Source organism: Pogona vitticeps, chromosome 1 (assembly GCF_051106095.1).
Source record: "Pogona vitticeps strain Pit_001003342236 chromosome 1, PviZW2.1, whole genome shotgun sequence".
NCBI lineage: Eukaryota > Metazoa > Chordata > Lepidosauria > Squamata > Agamidae > Pogona > Pogona vitticeps.
The window spans coordinates 34,554,792-34,569,954 of NC_135783.1; the positions used below are offsets into that span (position 1 = coordinate 34,554,792).

At 39.6% G+C, this 15,163-nt stretch overlaps 1 protein-coding gene across 11 annotated transcripts in view; it reads left to right on the plus strand.

The window, feature by feature from the left end:
* The window catches only part of MARK1 (microtubule affinity regulating kinase 1), a 120,123-nt gene that overhangs the window by 40,880 nt on the left and 64,080 nt on the right, over positions 1 to 15,163 (plus strand). For 9 of the 11 annotated variants that reach the window (XR_002299952.3, XM_020786548.3, XM_020786552.3 and 6 more), the window contains exons 2-3: positions 12,644 to 12,847; positions 14,907 to 14,960. Coding sequence is in view for 8 of the 11 variants with exons in the window: in XM_020786548.3 (XP_020642207.3) it covers positions 12,644 to 12,847; positions 14,907 to 14,960 (258 nt within the window). In the remaining 3 variants the exon portion in view is untranslated. Of the gene's footprint in view, positions 1 to 12,643; positions 12,848 to 12,918; positions 13,043 to 14,906; positions 14,961 to 15,163 lie in introns of those variants that run through there. The other 2 variants (XM_072990506.2, XM_078382969.1) reach the window with 1 other exon arrangement.

Consider the following 15,163-nt stretch of genomic DNA (forward strand, 5'->3'; position numbering starts at 1 on the left):
TTTCTTTGAGAGCTGTGAAAGGCTGAATTTTAATACTGTAATCTGGAAAATAAAATTAGATTTAAGGCTGTGAATAAGGGCTTCAGATGCTGTACTACAATGTAAAGCAGCTTGCCAAAGAGTACCTTGTTTTATTCACTCATCCTCCTACACAATGTAAAAAGCTCAAGTTTTTCCAAATTAGGACACTTCATGCCTCACACATTTCAAAGTACAAACAGCAGTCACAATTGCCAGTTCCTACATCACTGTGTAGACTGATATGGGAGAAATATATTCCTTAATTCCTTATTTTAAAATAAAGAAATTATTTAATCGTGTTTGCTTATTTCTTTGACATAAAAAGAGGACAGTATGATTAAACTCAATGTTATATGTACAAAGAAACAATTTATTTTCATAGGCGCCCTTAGCACATGTATGTTTCTTAGACCATAGCTAACTATGATCTTATGTGCTATCAGGTTACATCCAAATTCTTACAACCATAACGGAAGTTTCAGAGTCAGTGAGATATTTAAGGAGTTGTTAATTTACCAGTACTGTCTCACCACCAGTGAGATTCTGTGGTTGAGTGGGGATTGAAAACCAGGTCTACTGATACCTAGTCTGTCACTACTGTATATCTACTACATCACAGTGGGTACCATAAGGAAGTCTTTCAGCTATCATGTCTTGGCTTCTCTTAGCTTTTTAACAATTTGTTGTATTTTAAATAAAAATAAATGTTGCTTTTTTTGGTAAAGGCATTGGCAGAATTCTGATCTGATCTTTAAATTTAGCAATTGTTACGTATTTAGGTCTTCAACAAAACCTTCTAACCATTCAAGGTCTTCCCAGGGCATACCTTTTTTTTTTAATTAACTGCCTTTCATCTGTTGAATTTCCTGAATTCCCCCCTTGCTTTGGTAAAACATATGTCATTGAACATATTGGCAGAAGAACTGGGTTCTGCCTTGAACCTTTACATGATGAAAATGACTGGTGCTGCAATCTATAATGTACATCTCAGAAAACAGAATCAGCTTTCATTTTAATTGAAGAAGGTATCATGCCACACTAAGATGCTATTGGGAGAGCTGCTATTTAGGTCTCTGGCCATGGAGCCAGAGGTTGGGAGTTCAGTTCCTTATTGTGCCTCCTTGATAGAGGCTGGACTCGATCTATAGGCCCTCTTCCGGCTCTGTAGTTCCAAGATTCCAGTATTATTTTGCAGCTGATCATTTCAGTTATAGCTGATTAGATAGGTCAGAAAAGTGTAATGTCAAGAACTGATATTGGATACCTGGGCTTTTTTCTGTGGTATATTTTGCTCAGTTAACTAATCGTGGGCAAATATTCTTGTGTAATCTTGTCACTGATGATGGAGTTTCTCTGACTTGCCGGGCCAGTTCTTGCTTAAGGAATCCTAACTTTAAGATTTGAGAGCAGATAATGGTAATATGTGTTATTCCCCGACTCCTCTCTTAACCATTATTTAAACATTACCTCAGTACTGAAGTTCTGTGTGGCTAAAGTTAATGGTGGTCCATACTCTCTTGCCTAGTCACACTGGTGTAGCAGAAACTGCAAAACTTCTGGAGGCAAATTGCCTCAAGTTAAGGAATCATTGTAGACATTATCATTTGCATACTGAGTTGTATGAGTCAGCACGCAACTGATAATGTCTGTGGTGATTTCTTAACCGGGGGCGATTTGTTTCCAAAAGTTACACTATTTGCATAGCTACACAAGCAGATGTTGGCAATAATTAGGACATTTTGTTTACTGACGTGTTGATTTGTATCTGGCAATTTTATGCCCCCCCCCTTTAGTTTTGCATTATCAAATTTGATTCTTTAACACATCAGGAATCCAGTGATGCCCAGTCTTGTCAAATTGACCTCTGCCCCTGTCTTACATTTGCCCATGAACTACAGAGAAACTCTTACAAGATGACATGCAATTACTGGATGAAATGAACAGTGTGTTATATGCCATTGGCCAGTGGTGCCCTATCTTCCTGAGAATTCAAAAACAGAAAAAAAGTTTCAATTATTATGTATTACATAAATCAGAAGGCTTAACCTTTGACTGATTTTATTTATATACTTCCAGGAAACTATTACTTGAATAATCTCTGTGTTCTAGTCAGCATGCTAAAAATGAATGGTTTTACATGGTTGATTTTGCATATGTTCTCACTCCAGAACAAATCTAATCCCAGACGTCTTGTAAATGAGGACATAGGGTTCACAAGGAAAGTCTGGGAACAGAGTCAAGATTCTGGAATCTGTTTTGTGAAGTTTTAGCTGCCAGTGCATTAGTTTCTTTAAACAGTATTAAATATTAGGAAAAATTATTGATTTTTATTTTTGTCATGTGGAATAGTATACAGTACTTCCTTTAGACTTCAGGCAATTGGAAGGCATAATTGTCATTAAAGCAAAGCTATAGCTATTTAGAATTAAATAATAATATAATATTTTATCTCCATATTTTACTGCATTAAACGTTCCAGATAGCTGATATACAGTAGATTGCCAAAATACCAACAACTCCCAGAAAGACTTTTTAATATCCTGTAGTATATAACGCACATAGACACCAGAATGAAGATAGGGATGCATGTCAAAAATGATTACATTAATTGTGAAAGGGTGTTGGAAGCATATATGTGTGGAACAGGAAATGATGAAAAATTTGTTTATAGGTTATTCAACTTCTTCCTCTCCTTCTCAGATAACCGAGAAATTGTTCAGAGAGAGTTGTCTGGCTGAATGATAGGGTGTTCTGATTTTCTGAATGACGAATACAATTCTCCTTTTTGAGCATTCTGCCTATCTTGCAGGAACCTTTCAAACATCTCAATGTGATTAATCTGGGGGAGAAGACCTAAATTAGAAATCTTTGAATGTATGCTGTGTCCAGATCATTTGGATCTTCAAAGAATACAATGATTACAGTACCTTGTTTCTAACCATGATTCCATTTGGGATCCAGCATTGCATCTTTATATTCGATCTGAGCTGCTGCTTTTGGACAGCTTTCAAGAACAGCATCTACAAGAGATTGCTGTAACCAGTCTGCAAGCAATAAACTGTTCTAAGATCTTTACTTTCAAGATGCAAGCAATATGATAGACCAATCTGATAAATATTAAACCAAACTCTTTAGCAGCCACGTTGAATCTCTAGGTCAGTTGCTCACTTTCCCCCCTGCACCAAGAGGGGTTTGTGTTTAGATGAGAGCACATGAGCCCTACGACCTTTTCTTAGGGTTTGTCTCAAGGCAAAAGATTGATTAAAAGGGGTCTCACAATCATGCATCTGTAAATTTTCTGGCATCTACCGTGTTTCCCCGAAAATAAGACAGGGTTTTATATTAATTTTTGCTCCAAAAACACATTAAGGCTTATTTTCAGGGAATGTTTTTTTTTTCATGTTACAACAATCTACACTTATTCAAATACAGTCATGTCATCTTCTTCTGGTTGCTGCACAATGGTGGAGGGTGGGGTTTCACTTAGGTGGGGCTTATTTTTTGGGGTAGGGCTTATATTACGAAGGAATGTGGTGGCGCTGCGGGTTAAACCGCAGAAGCCTCTGTGCTGCAAGATCAGAATATTAGCATTCGTAAGATCGGATCCACGCGACGGAGTGAGCTCCTGTCACTTGTCTTAGCTCTTGTCAACCTAGCAGTTCGAAAGCATGCAAATATGAGTAAATAAATAGGTACCACCATGTTGGGAAGGTAATGGAGTTCTGTGTCTAGTCGCTCTCGCCACATGACCACGGAAACTGTCTACGGACAAAAAGCTGGCTCTACGGCTTGGAAACGGGGATGAGCACTGCCCCCTAGAGTCGGATACGACTGGACTAAATGTCAAGGGGAACCTTTACCTTACATTACGAGCATCCTGAAAAATCATACTAGGGCTTATTTTCAGGTTAGGTCTTATTTTGGGGGAAACACGGTACAGGTGGTTTGTGGGGGGAGTGGCGGTTTATGTTACAGTCCCTAGTAATACAACTTACAACACTATTACTTGTTAAATTTGAAATACTGAAGCGTTGTGCTGTATCTTTTTTGTTGCTGAATTATACAACCACTGTTAATGCATTGTATTGTTGCAGCACTCATGACCTCTGAGAGAGTGATCTTAAAAGGCTGAAAATGTTTAAGGAGCTGTAATGGACATTCCATACTCTTACTGTGCATTCAGGCAATGGCAGTTTGAGCTTGAAGGCCAGAGTGTTTCTAAACATTTTCCTAGCATGGTTTCAGGAAAGCATGCTTTTATAGGCGAACTATTTCTTGTAAACACTCATAAAATATACATGTCCTCATAATCCTCCGTGTTGAAAAACTGCATTTTTTGACTGGAAGTAGGAACGGCTCTTTTTTGTGCCTGTCAGTCCATGTTCCATATTCCTGCTTTTTCCGGACATTTACCTCCATCTCATAATAATGATAGAAAATAGTTTCAACTACTGTACATTTTAATTACTTTTGTTGTTGTTGCAGCTGCAGCCTGCAGTCCTCCACATGCTTTGGATATGGATTCTCATCGTCTGCAATAACCATGATGGATAGGGCTGATGAAAGTTGTAGTGCAGAATATTTGGAGGGATCTGTTTTGGGGAAAGGGTGTTGCCGTCAGTGTGTCCTTAAATTAAGTGTACTTCCACCATTAGAGGTTTGTCTTACAATTACATAGTTGATACAGAGAAGACAGTGTGTGATACTCCTCATCTAACAGGCTTCTTTGGCTCTTGCCCTCTGTTGCAAGCCTCAGGCTAGGATTGGCTCACTCCCAGTCCTTACCTACTGTAAATATTGTTATATAGGGTTGGGGTGTTTTGCTTTGTTTTTTGTATCCACGGGGTGGAGGTGGGATGGCTCGGAAACTATCCTTGCTGGATATGGGAGTCCTATTGTATCTAAAAGAAGAGTGCATGTTTGCTCTAAAATAAACATGACAAGTGATTTTACAATATTAGATAGCAATGCAGGTCTCGGGTGATTTTTTATGTACAACCTTGGTGGGTTATGAATAACTTCCTCTGTTTCTCTTTATCTAGAAATGCAAAAAAAAAAATTGATTGGCTGGTGTGAAAATGACTTTTGTTTTAAGATGGGCAGTGCGTATGGAGCCTCGTGGTGCAGTGGTTAAACTGCAGTACTCTGCAGCCAAGACTCTGCTCACAACTTGAGTTTGATCTTGATGGATTTAGGTAGCTGGCTCTTGCTTCAGCCTTCCATCTTTCCAAGGTCGGTGAATTGAGCTTGCTGGAAGGGGGCAATGTGTGGCCTGCATAATTATGTTTTAAACTGCCCAGAGAGTGCTTTAGCACTATGGGGCGATATATAAGCAGCACACTTTGCTTTGGTGTGTGTAGTGTAAATGCAGAGCTCTGAAAGAATTCATTAAGAGAGGAACAGCTGGCTAGATAGCTCATTGAGTTAGGCATCTGGCTTCAGATCCACTGTTTTTCTTGCTTTAAGAACCACCCTATGTAGCCCTGGGCAGTTTACAGAGTCCTAGGGTACCTTGAGAAGAAAGTAATGGTGAACCACCTCTGAGTACGCTGTATCTGGAAAACCCTGGAAAGGGTCGCCATCAGTTGAAATCGATATCACAGCATACAATTATTATTTTAAGCAAGTATTTCTGTAGCACAGAGTTGGGTACCTGATTGTAGAGCCAGAGGTTAAGAATTCAGTTTTCTACTGTGCCCTCAAAAGAACATCCTGCCTGTGTAGCCTTGGGCAGATTGCACAATTCTGGAGTGTTCCCTGCAAAACAGAATAGTAGACCACTTTGGAGTACTTTATATTTAGAAAACCCTGTAAAGGTTTCTATACTTCAGAATCAACTTTATGGAATTAAATGATGATTAAAGTGGGTACACAAGAGGTATCATTGCACTTAAGCCATAATTGTGAGCTTAAATACATTTTGCACTGAAAACACATTGAAGTAAAGATGTCTCCTTCCCCACTCCCTTAAACAGATGTGGTATTCTACTATGGTTTAATGATTAATTGACCTACTCTTTAGTTCTGTGTTGCTGAAAGTTGAATTGCCTAAATATTAACATCATGATGTATGTTCAAATATTGGAATATCTGTCTGCTAAATTTTATCTTTTGCATTCAGTACCATTGTATCAGAGCGTAGAAGGAAGTCGTGAACTTTAATTTTGCTTTTGGAGACCATTTCATCCAGACTGTAGTTTTTTATTGTATTGCTGTCATGCTTACTAGAAACACAATCTAGCATAAATATATTTGATCCTAATGTCATTCATTTAAGACCACTGAATTCAGTGAAGGATTTTGGCCTGGCAATAAAGGTTTAAAGAATCCATAATTACATGTTATTTTTCTTTTTCTCTTTTGCTATTGAAAAAAAGCCAGTGAGTAATGATATTCAGTGATAAATGTTAAAAACCTCATTAGTGTTATAAAGGTTTTAGGTTGCCTAAAGTGTTGAATTACTTCTATTTTCTCTATTTAAGCAAAAATACCGTATTTGCTGGCATATAAGATGACTTTTTTGGCCCAAAAAACATGCCTCCAAATGGGGGGGTCGTCTTATATGCCGGGTGCACTTCAGTTGGACCAGGAAGGAGACGCCGCCACCATTGAGTGAGTGACGCGGGGCCGCACCTGCCGGGGAGGAGGGCAGGCAGTAGGTCCAGACGGAGGGAGGGAAGCAGAGCCGGCCATGCCTGAGCGGCCAGAGCCCACCGCCGGACAGCCGCTTCCCCTCCTCCTCCTCCGCTGCTGCCGCTGCCCACCCGACCGCTTCCCCTGCTCCTCGCCTTCCTCGCCGCTGATGACCCCCCCAACATTTCCACTCAAAATATAGAGTGGACGGCTCTGCCCACCACCAGACAATGGCTTTCCCCTCTCCTCCACTGCCACCGGCCGCTTCCCCTCCTCCTAGCCCGCCTCAGGCGGCCATGAACTTCCAGGGTGGGCCCGGGCAGAGCCCCAGGCAGCCGCCGCTGGTGCCGCAGCAGAGCCGTCCACTCTATATTTTGAGTGGAAATGTTGGGGGAGGGTCGTCTTATACAACCAGTCGTCTTACACGCCGGCAAATATGGTAAATAAATTGATGCACTAAAGCATTAAGCTATAAAATTAACAAATGATTTCCAGGATCTGAACCTTCTCTATATTTCATGTGGTTTCCAATTTAAATATCAATGGTCAGATCAATTAGTTGTATATCACAAATATTAGTATAATAGTGCTATATATTTTCAAATTTATCTTCTAATTTGAGGCATCTGCCTGTTATCTGCCTAATGTTAGACATAAAATTAGTAGCAGTGAAAGTAACTAAGTGCTTCTGAATGAGTAGTCCAGGATTTGTAATATTTTCTCCAGTCCTAATAACGCTATCTGGTTTTATAATTAAGCCCTCTTAATAAAAATGTCAGTATATAGGTAAATCTCCTTTCACTGTGGGAGTGCTGATTGTATTCTGTACACTTGAGAAATTGTTCATGTCTTTTTTGCGAGACGTTTTCATAGTAGTCTCATTAACTACTGGTGGAATAATATGTTGGAAAGGAGACTATGGAACCTGACGTAGACCATATTACCCTCAAACACTCTACTCAGTTCTGGCAGTATCTCCAGGGGGTTTGAAAAACCACAAGGCTAGGCACTTGGAGCACGCACCAACATATCAAGATACAGAGCTGCCATCACACACACTCACAAACACCAAAAACATGGTAGTTTGGTCAGGGTAAGACCTGATTTTAGTATCAGCAACCCTCTCACACAAAAGTCCAGACAACTGCTTGAAAAGACTTTTGTATTTTATTAAAAGGGAAAAAAAGCTTAAAAGGACAAAAGTTCCAAAATGTTACAAAAAGATTGCAAAATATGTTTGTAGCAAAGTACAGAGACAGTCTCAGGCAATGTAAGAGAAACTCACAAGAGAACAGCAAAAGCTAAATTGCCTACCTAATATTGATTCCTTAACAGAGCAATAGCTTGGATCTGGGACATACTCAGAGTGTATTCTTTCCTGGTACAGCTTTGTAGAACAGCAAGTGGATGGCAGGTGAGCAAAATCTGCCTTCTTAGAGACAAGCTAAGATATCCAACTAGTTTCTCTAATCCCTTTATGCAAATAAATGAGCTATATCACATCTGTCACAATCAACATCTTAATTCCTTTTCATGTTCCCTAAAATAATCTTCCCTTTTTCTCTGGCAGCTGCAGTCTGCATAAAATGTGAGATTCCTTATGGGACTGCTTCGATAAAAGATCTCTTTCTTTAAAGTGTTCATTAACAGGAGATTATTTGAAAGTGTGAATTTTCTTCTTGTTCTGGACACATACTGACCTCTGGCTGTTTGATCAGTTTCTCAGGCATTCCCAGAGAAACAAAAAAAAGCTACCATTTAGCAAATTCCATATTCCTTTGTTCCTCAATTTCTTCACAACATGGTTTTAGTATTTGTGATTTGCTGAAAAATGTTGCAGATAGACAAAAACATGCAATAGCTCAATTTCCTCTGACAAACATACCACTTACAGTAACTTTCCTTATTTCTCCAATTATATCTTTAATGCATATCTGGGATCTCTGCATAATTTGTCCTGATTCATGTTAGGAGCTGCTACATTTGAAAGTTCTCAGCTCTGATTCACAACTGAAAAATACACTGCTTAAAAACTTTCATAAATAATTTGATGATCTATTTTAAGTCACTGTATCTGACCAATGAATTACTGCATAAGATGAAATATACCATGGTGAAGAAATGCAATACTGGAGGCATTCAAGAGAAAATTGAATAACTATCTCTCGGATCTGCTTTGATTTGGATTTCTGCATTTGAGCAGGGAGTTCGTCTCCATGGCCTTATAGGCCCCTTCCAACTCTCTGATTCTATAAATGCTGTCATATTTGTTAAAAAAAAATAGGCAAATATTTTGCATTGTCTCATTGAGGCCTTCACAGTCACCTTCCCTCTCTAAAGCAATGAGGTCTGTATGAATCAATGAAGATCAAAAAACTGATTCTAGTAAGTTTGCATTTGTGATCCCCCCAACCCCCCAGTAAGCTTTTGGTGATTCCTGTTACATAGACAGTGCAGTGGCTCTCTAGCTATAGCAGTGGCTCCCAACGTTGGCTAACCCTGGTGTTTTTAGACTGCAATTTCCAGAAGCCTTCACCACCAGCTGTGCTGGCCAGGGTTTTTGGGAGTTGCAGTCCAGGAGCATCTGGGCTACCCAAGGTTGGGAACCACTGAGCCATCATATAGTTATGGTTGATTACAGATGTTTTGTTTTTGTTGTTGTTGTTATCTCCCCCCCAATTGGAACAAATGGTGGCAATCTTTTGATTACCACTGTTGTTCACTGATATTGTAGTTTTACCTCTCAGTTCTGCCACCTTCAGAAAACTTAAAATTTCTACTTTTCTTTTACTCAAGTGAATAATGTAGAATGGCATGCAAGGTGAGAATTCTAGGCATTTCTTAATCCTCTATCACTTCAGTTGAACTTTTGCTAGAATATATCTGACCCTAAAATGTACTTTCAAAATAAAGAATTTTGAGCAGCACATCAACAACTGGGAAGGCAGGAGATTTATCACTGACATCTTGTGGTCTGCAAAACATTGATCTCTAAGGGTAAACTTAACTAGCAATTTCTTCTTTGTGTATGACGTTTCCTCAGAGGTCTGTACAGAAATGTTGGGAGGAGCTGAATCTGTTTTGCATAGTTTGAGGTGGCAAACATAAGTGTGCCCATGTTTTGAGAAAGGAAGTGTGTATGGGCTTGTCCAACCTGCAGCCCAAGGGCCGCATGCGGCCCAGGTCAGCTCGTAATGCAGCCCAGTGCAATTTTTTATTTTTAAAGAAATTCCAAAGTTTCAAGTTACACTGCTGGTGCTTGCGGCCGGAATGTGGCTGGGGCATGTCACAACAGTAGAGGAGGAGTGAGGGAAGGAAGGAAGGAAGGAGTGGGAGGGGAGGGGACAGGGGGGATGCGTGACTGCATTGCACCGTCTCCTTCAATAGGCAGACCCCCTCCCGGCCCCATAAAGCCACCGGAGTCGAAGCTGGCAGCCTCTGCTGTCTAAGATCGCAGCTGCCGGTAAACGCGCTTGGAGCAGGGCTGCAGAGGAAGGCTAGGGCTGCCCCCCCATGCAGCCCAAACCAAATGTATGTGCGGCCCAAACCAAATTTTCATTTTCTAATGTGGCCCAGGGAAGGAGAAAGGTTGGACACCCCTGTTCTGTATGGTCTGAATAGCTTGGTTTTTTAACGAAGTTAACAGCTTTGACCATGACATATTGCTTTAAAGAAAGTGTGGAAAGTGTGTGGCTCATGGGCCACATCCATTCCTGTAAGGGTTCACTGGTGGCCCTTGTTGTTGTTGTTATATTCCATCAAGTCACTTCCAACTCATGGCAACCCTATTAATGAGCAGTCTCCAGAATGTCATGTCCTCAACAGTGCCACTTAGCTCTTGCAGATTCAAGCCAGTGGATTCATTTAGGGAGTCAATCCATCTTACATTTGGTCTTCCTCTTTTCCTGTTGCCTTCCACCTTTCCCAACATTATTGTCTTTTCCAGAGAATCTTGCCATATCATGATGTGCTCAAAGTAGAACAGCCTCAGCTTCAACATATTTGCCTCCAGATGGTTCAGGGTTGATTTGATGTAGGACCCATTTGTTTGTCTTTCTGGCTGACCAGGCTATCCACAAAACTCTTCCAGCACTACATTTCATATGAATTAATTTTTTCCTGTGAGCTTTCACACCAACACATGGCGATTGGAAATACAAGAATGTGAGTGATCTAGCTCTTTGTCTCCACTGATACATCCTTACACTTGATGATCTTTTCTAATTCTTCATTGCTGCCATTTCTAGTCTCAGTCTTCTGATTTATTTTCTGCAGTCTCCATTTGGACTGATGATTGAACCAAGGTATACAAAATCTCTATTTCAATTTCTTCATTGTATTTGTTATAATTCTGTAGTTCTTCTGTAGTCACGATTTTGTTCTTCTTAACATTCAAGTGCCCTGCTTTGGCACTTGCTTTCACTTTCCATGACATACTGTAATTCAGGGAGAACATTTCCAAATAAGAAAAGGTCAGACTTTGAGGTATAACAAAACAGATAACTGATTGTGTGATGTGGTGAGGAATGTATGGCAGAAGCACAGTATGCATTAACGGTGCATTGACAGGTGAAATTGATGCCTGAAATCAAACCCACAGTGACACAGGTCTGTGAATTGAAGGTTGAAGACAATAGGCAACACGAATCGGTTATCATCCTGTCCCTTCATTGTACCATATTGCATGAACTTGAAAATTTACTTAAACATTTATAGCCTGACCTATGTCATAGGATCTCAGGGCAGGTTACAAAGCTGTATAAATAAAATTTAAAAACAAAATATTTTAAACAAATGAAATTAGACAGCACAAAATTCAAACATTCAAACAGTGCATTGAAACCTCTGCAGGCCATGATCTTCAGTTTCCAAAGGTTTTAATAAGTACTGTAAGTATGTCTTGACTTGGTGCTGAAATGACACCAGTGTTGGCGCCAATGAAGCCTCCAAGGGAGGCATTCCACAGTTGGGGTGCTATGACAGAAGAAGCCCTCCTCCGTATCTTCACTTAACAAACTGTTCTCAATGTAGGTGCACAGAGAAGGATCTCTCCAGCAGATCTTTGTGATCAGGCAGGTTTCTACAGAAATATCCTTCAAATATGTAGGCCAAATGCCACTTAGGGCTTTCATTGACAATGTTTGGTCATCTATCATCTGTAAGCTTTTTGGTTGGTTGTTTTCATATGTTTGCTTAGGGAAGACATTAAAGAAAGCAGAGTTTACAATGATGTTGATAATCCTCAAGGATTTTTTTAAAGAAATCCCTCATTTATTTGTATGGGGGAAGGAAGAGGGGTGATATTTGTTTACATAACTGAGAACAACCACTTCCCTGAAATTTTCTCTTCTTGCGCCATTATGATATTTGTTGGGAGGGGGTAGGGTTGAAAATGTTTTTCAATTAAAAATGTTTCAATTCCCAGCTGAAAGTACAAAAGGGTCAGATTTTAAGAAAAGGAAATAATAGCAAAGACAATTATTTCATTGGCTTTCTTCCTATGAACACATAAAGGTAAAGGTTCCCCTTGACAATTTTTGTCCAGTCGTGTTCGACTCTAGGGAGCGGTGCTCATCCCTGTTTCCAAGCCACAGAGCCAGCGTTTTGTCCAAAGACAGTCTTCCGTGGTCACATGGCCAGTGCGACTTAGACACGGAAAGCTGTTACCTTCCCACCAAGGTGGTCCCTATTTATCTACTTGCATTAGCATGCTTTCGAACCGCTAGGTTGGCGGGAGCTGGGACAAGCGACGGGCTCTCACTCCGTCACGTGGGTTCGATTTTATAGCTGAAGATCTACAGACCTTACAGCACAGAGGCTTCTGCGGTTTAACCTGCAGCGCCACCCCATCCCTATGAACACATGATTATTGTTTATGTTTCAGATTTTTATGAGGTGGATTATTTCTTTCCTGTAAGGTAATTTTTTTGTAACTAGCATTTTCTATACAGATCAACAATGTAATGTTGATGCTGTTTTAATCTTACAGCACACATCTGTCGATGGATATACTGAGCCTCATGTCCAGCCCACAAAACCGAGTAGCAGACAAAATGTACCCCGTTGCAGGAACTCAGTCACATCTACAAATGAAGACCATCCTCACATTGGGAATTACCGTTTACTAAAAACAATAGGAAAAGGAAACTTTGCTAAAGTGAAGCTGGCTAGACATGTTCTTACAGGTAGAGAGGTAAGCCGTTCAGTTGTTTTATTTGATGGTAATTTGATCATATTACCTTATACTCTTTTGCCTGTTTGCAGTAACCCTGCTGTTCCTCTAACTCAGCCATTCTCAACGGTGGCTATATGGCCCTCTGGCAGGCCCTGGCACATTTGAAGGGGGCCACAGACCGGAAACAATTCTTCACACACCACCTTATATAAGGTTTGTTATGTGATTTATACAATCTTGATTTGGTCTGTATTTCTTTCATACCGAGTTTATGGCCGTGGCCAAAAAAAGGTTGAGAATGGCTGATTAAGTGTAACAGTTTTTTTTTTTAAGTTAAAGGAAACATGATGGTATGAGAGGATGATCTTTGGACAGAATTAAAACTATTGCTACATTCCTAGGAAGTGGAGGGATTAGGATGGAGTATTTTGAAGAATAAAGTGAGTGTTGATTGAGGTAAAAGAGCAGGAAGATTAACCCTAAGATAATTAACTACCTTTGTCCTGCTAGGACTCCAAACATAGAAGGACTCTCCATCTCTGAGGGAAAAATGGCTTGAAATGGGTTTTTTGGGGGGGAGGGGAAACATGGGCAGGGAAAGAATCCAGTTCACTTCCCTATCCATTCATATTGTCCTTAAAACCAGTTTGAACACAATCAGTATATAATAATTGGAAGGCTGGGTACTCATGTCATGTCTAGTTATGCCCTTCTTGAGAAGTGGGATTTATTTGTGCACAGATAGGATTTGATTTTGGTTTATGTTTTGAGACTTTTTAGCAACAATTGATTCTGCATACAGAACTGTAAAAATATGAGATGACAGTGAAAACGTCCTGAAAGGATTCTTATCCCATTTACTAAAACCTCAAAGAAAGAAAGAAAGAAATGGTAGTTTTCCCCTCCTGCTGCTGCTACTGCTGTTGGTTCGGCTGGATTACATAACTTGTTGCAATTACTCACATTACCAGCATAAGAAATCTGTAGCTGTAGAGGGAAAGTGGATGATAATCCACAAAATAAATTTTCTAGACATAAAAGCATTGTGGTGTGTTTGTTCCATTTTTACTCAGACTACCACGACAATCTCCCTGAAAAGTTTAAATAAATGTTGTTGGAGATATAAGGTAGAATGAAATACTCTACATAAAATGCATATGGACACATGTAAAATACAGTGTTCCCGTTTGAGAGAACCCACAACTATATTTGTATTTTCTACTTGTGAATAATATTCCACACTTCACTTGATACCGTGGCCAAAATCCTGTTGCTTAGTGTAAGCCAAATCATAAGGTTTTGTTGCTGTGAATCATGTTCTGAACATTTTGTTTACCAGGGATGAATGGACCAAAAATTACCATTTTGCTTACTCTAAGCAAAGGGTTTTCAGCCCATAAAACCTTTTAAACATATGAATATGCTATCCATTTCGTTGGAATTCCTGCTACTTAATATAATTTGGGTTCTTGTCTGTATATTAAAAATTGAAAATTGCAAATCTTCATGATGGCCCTATGCAAATCAAGTGCAATCTCCTCCTCTGGCATGATTGAACTGTTCACCACTGATGCCTAAAAGTGTTGGGCATCCCTTTGGCAGCGAGGACTAATTGGCGTGTGTTGCCTCCCCTGCCTGACATTTCTTTTCAGAAGGGAGAAGTGTCTTTGAAAGCATAGATCAGTCAACTATTAGCAGGTGTGATCCAAACCTATGCAGAACATTTTCCCAATTTTGATTCATTGAAATAAGGAAGAACTTTTTGTTTTTGTTGCCGTTAAATCATAGAGTTAAAACAAACTACTATTTATCCAGTTCTAAAGTAATGGTGAACTGAAGCAATGGTGAACAGCATAATGGGGAATTATGGTGAGTTAAAATATGAAAGCAGAAAACTTCTGCTCTTCTTGTGGTCACACTGGAGTATGTGGGCCCCAAGCCTTGTTCTCATCACACTGAATCATGGTTTAGTGTCTGTCCAAACAAGGCTGATATATATCTCAAACATGCACACTTGACTGCACCTTTGAGAAAGATAAATGGTTTTAAGGGTGATTTGTTTTCTTTCCATTCTTAGGTTGCTGTGAAAATAATAGACAAAACCCAACTGAATCCTACTAGCTTACAAAAGGTAAGGTTTTTTAAAAATAATTTACCCTATATACATATTCCAAGAATAAAAACTTTTTTTGTTTTCTAAGGAAATATTAGATGAAATCCTGAAATCTAAGTTGCATTAGAGTAAGCCCATTGAGGTTCCATTGATTCAAATGGACCTATTCTAGTTGTGACTCACTGTGCTAAAATAAGTCACAACTAGAATAGGCCCATTTG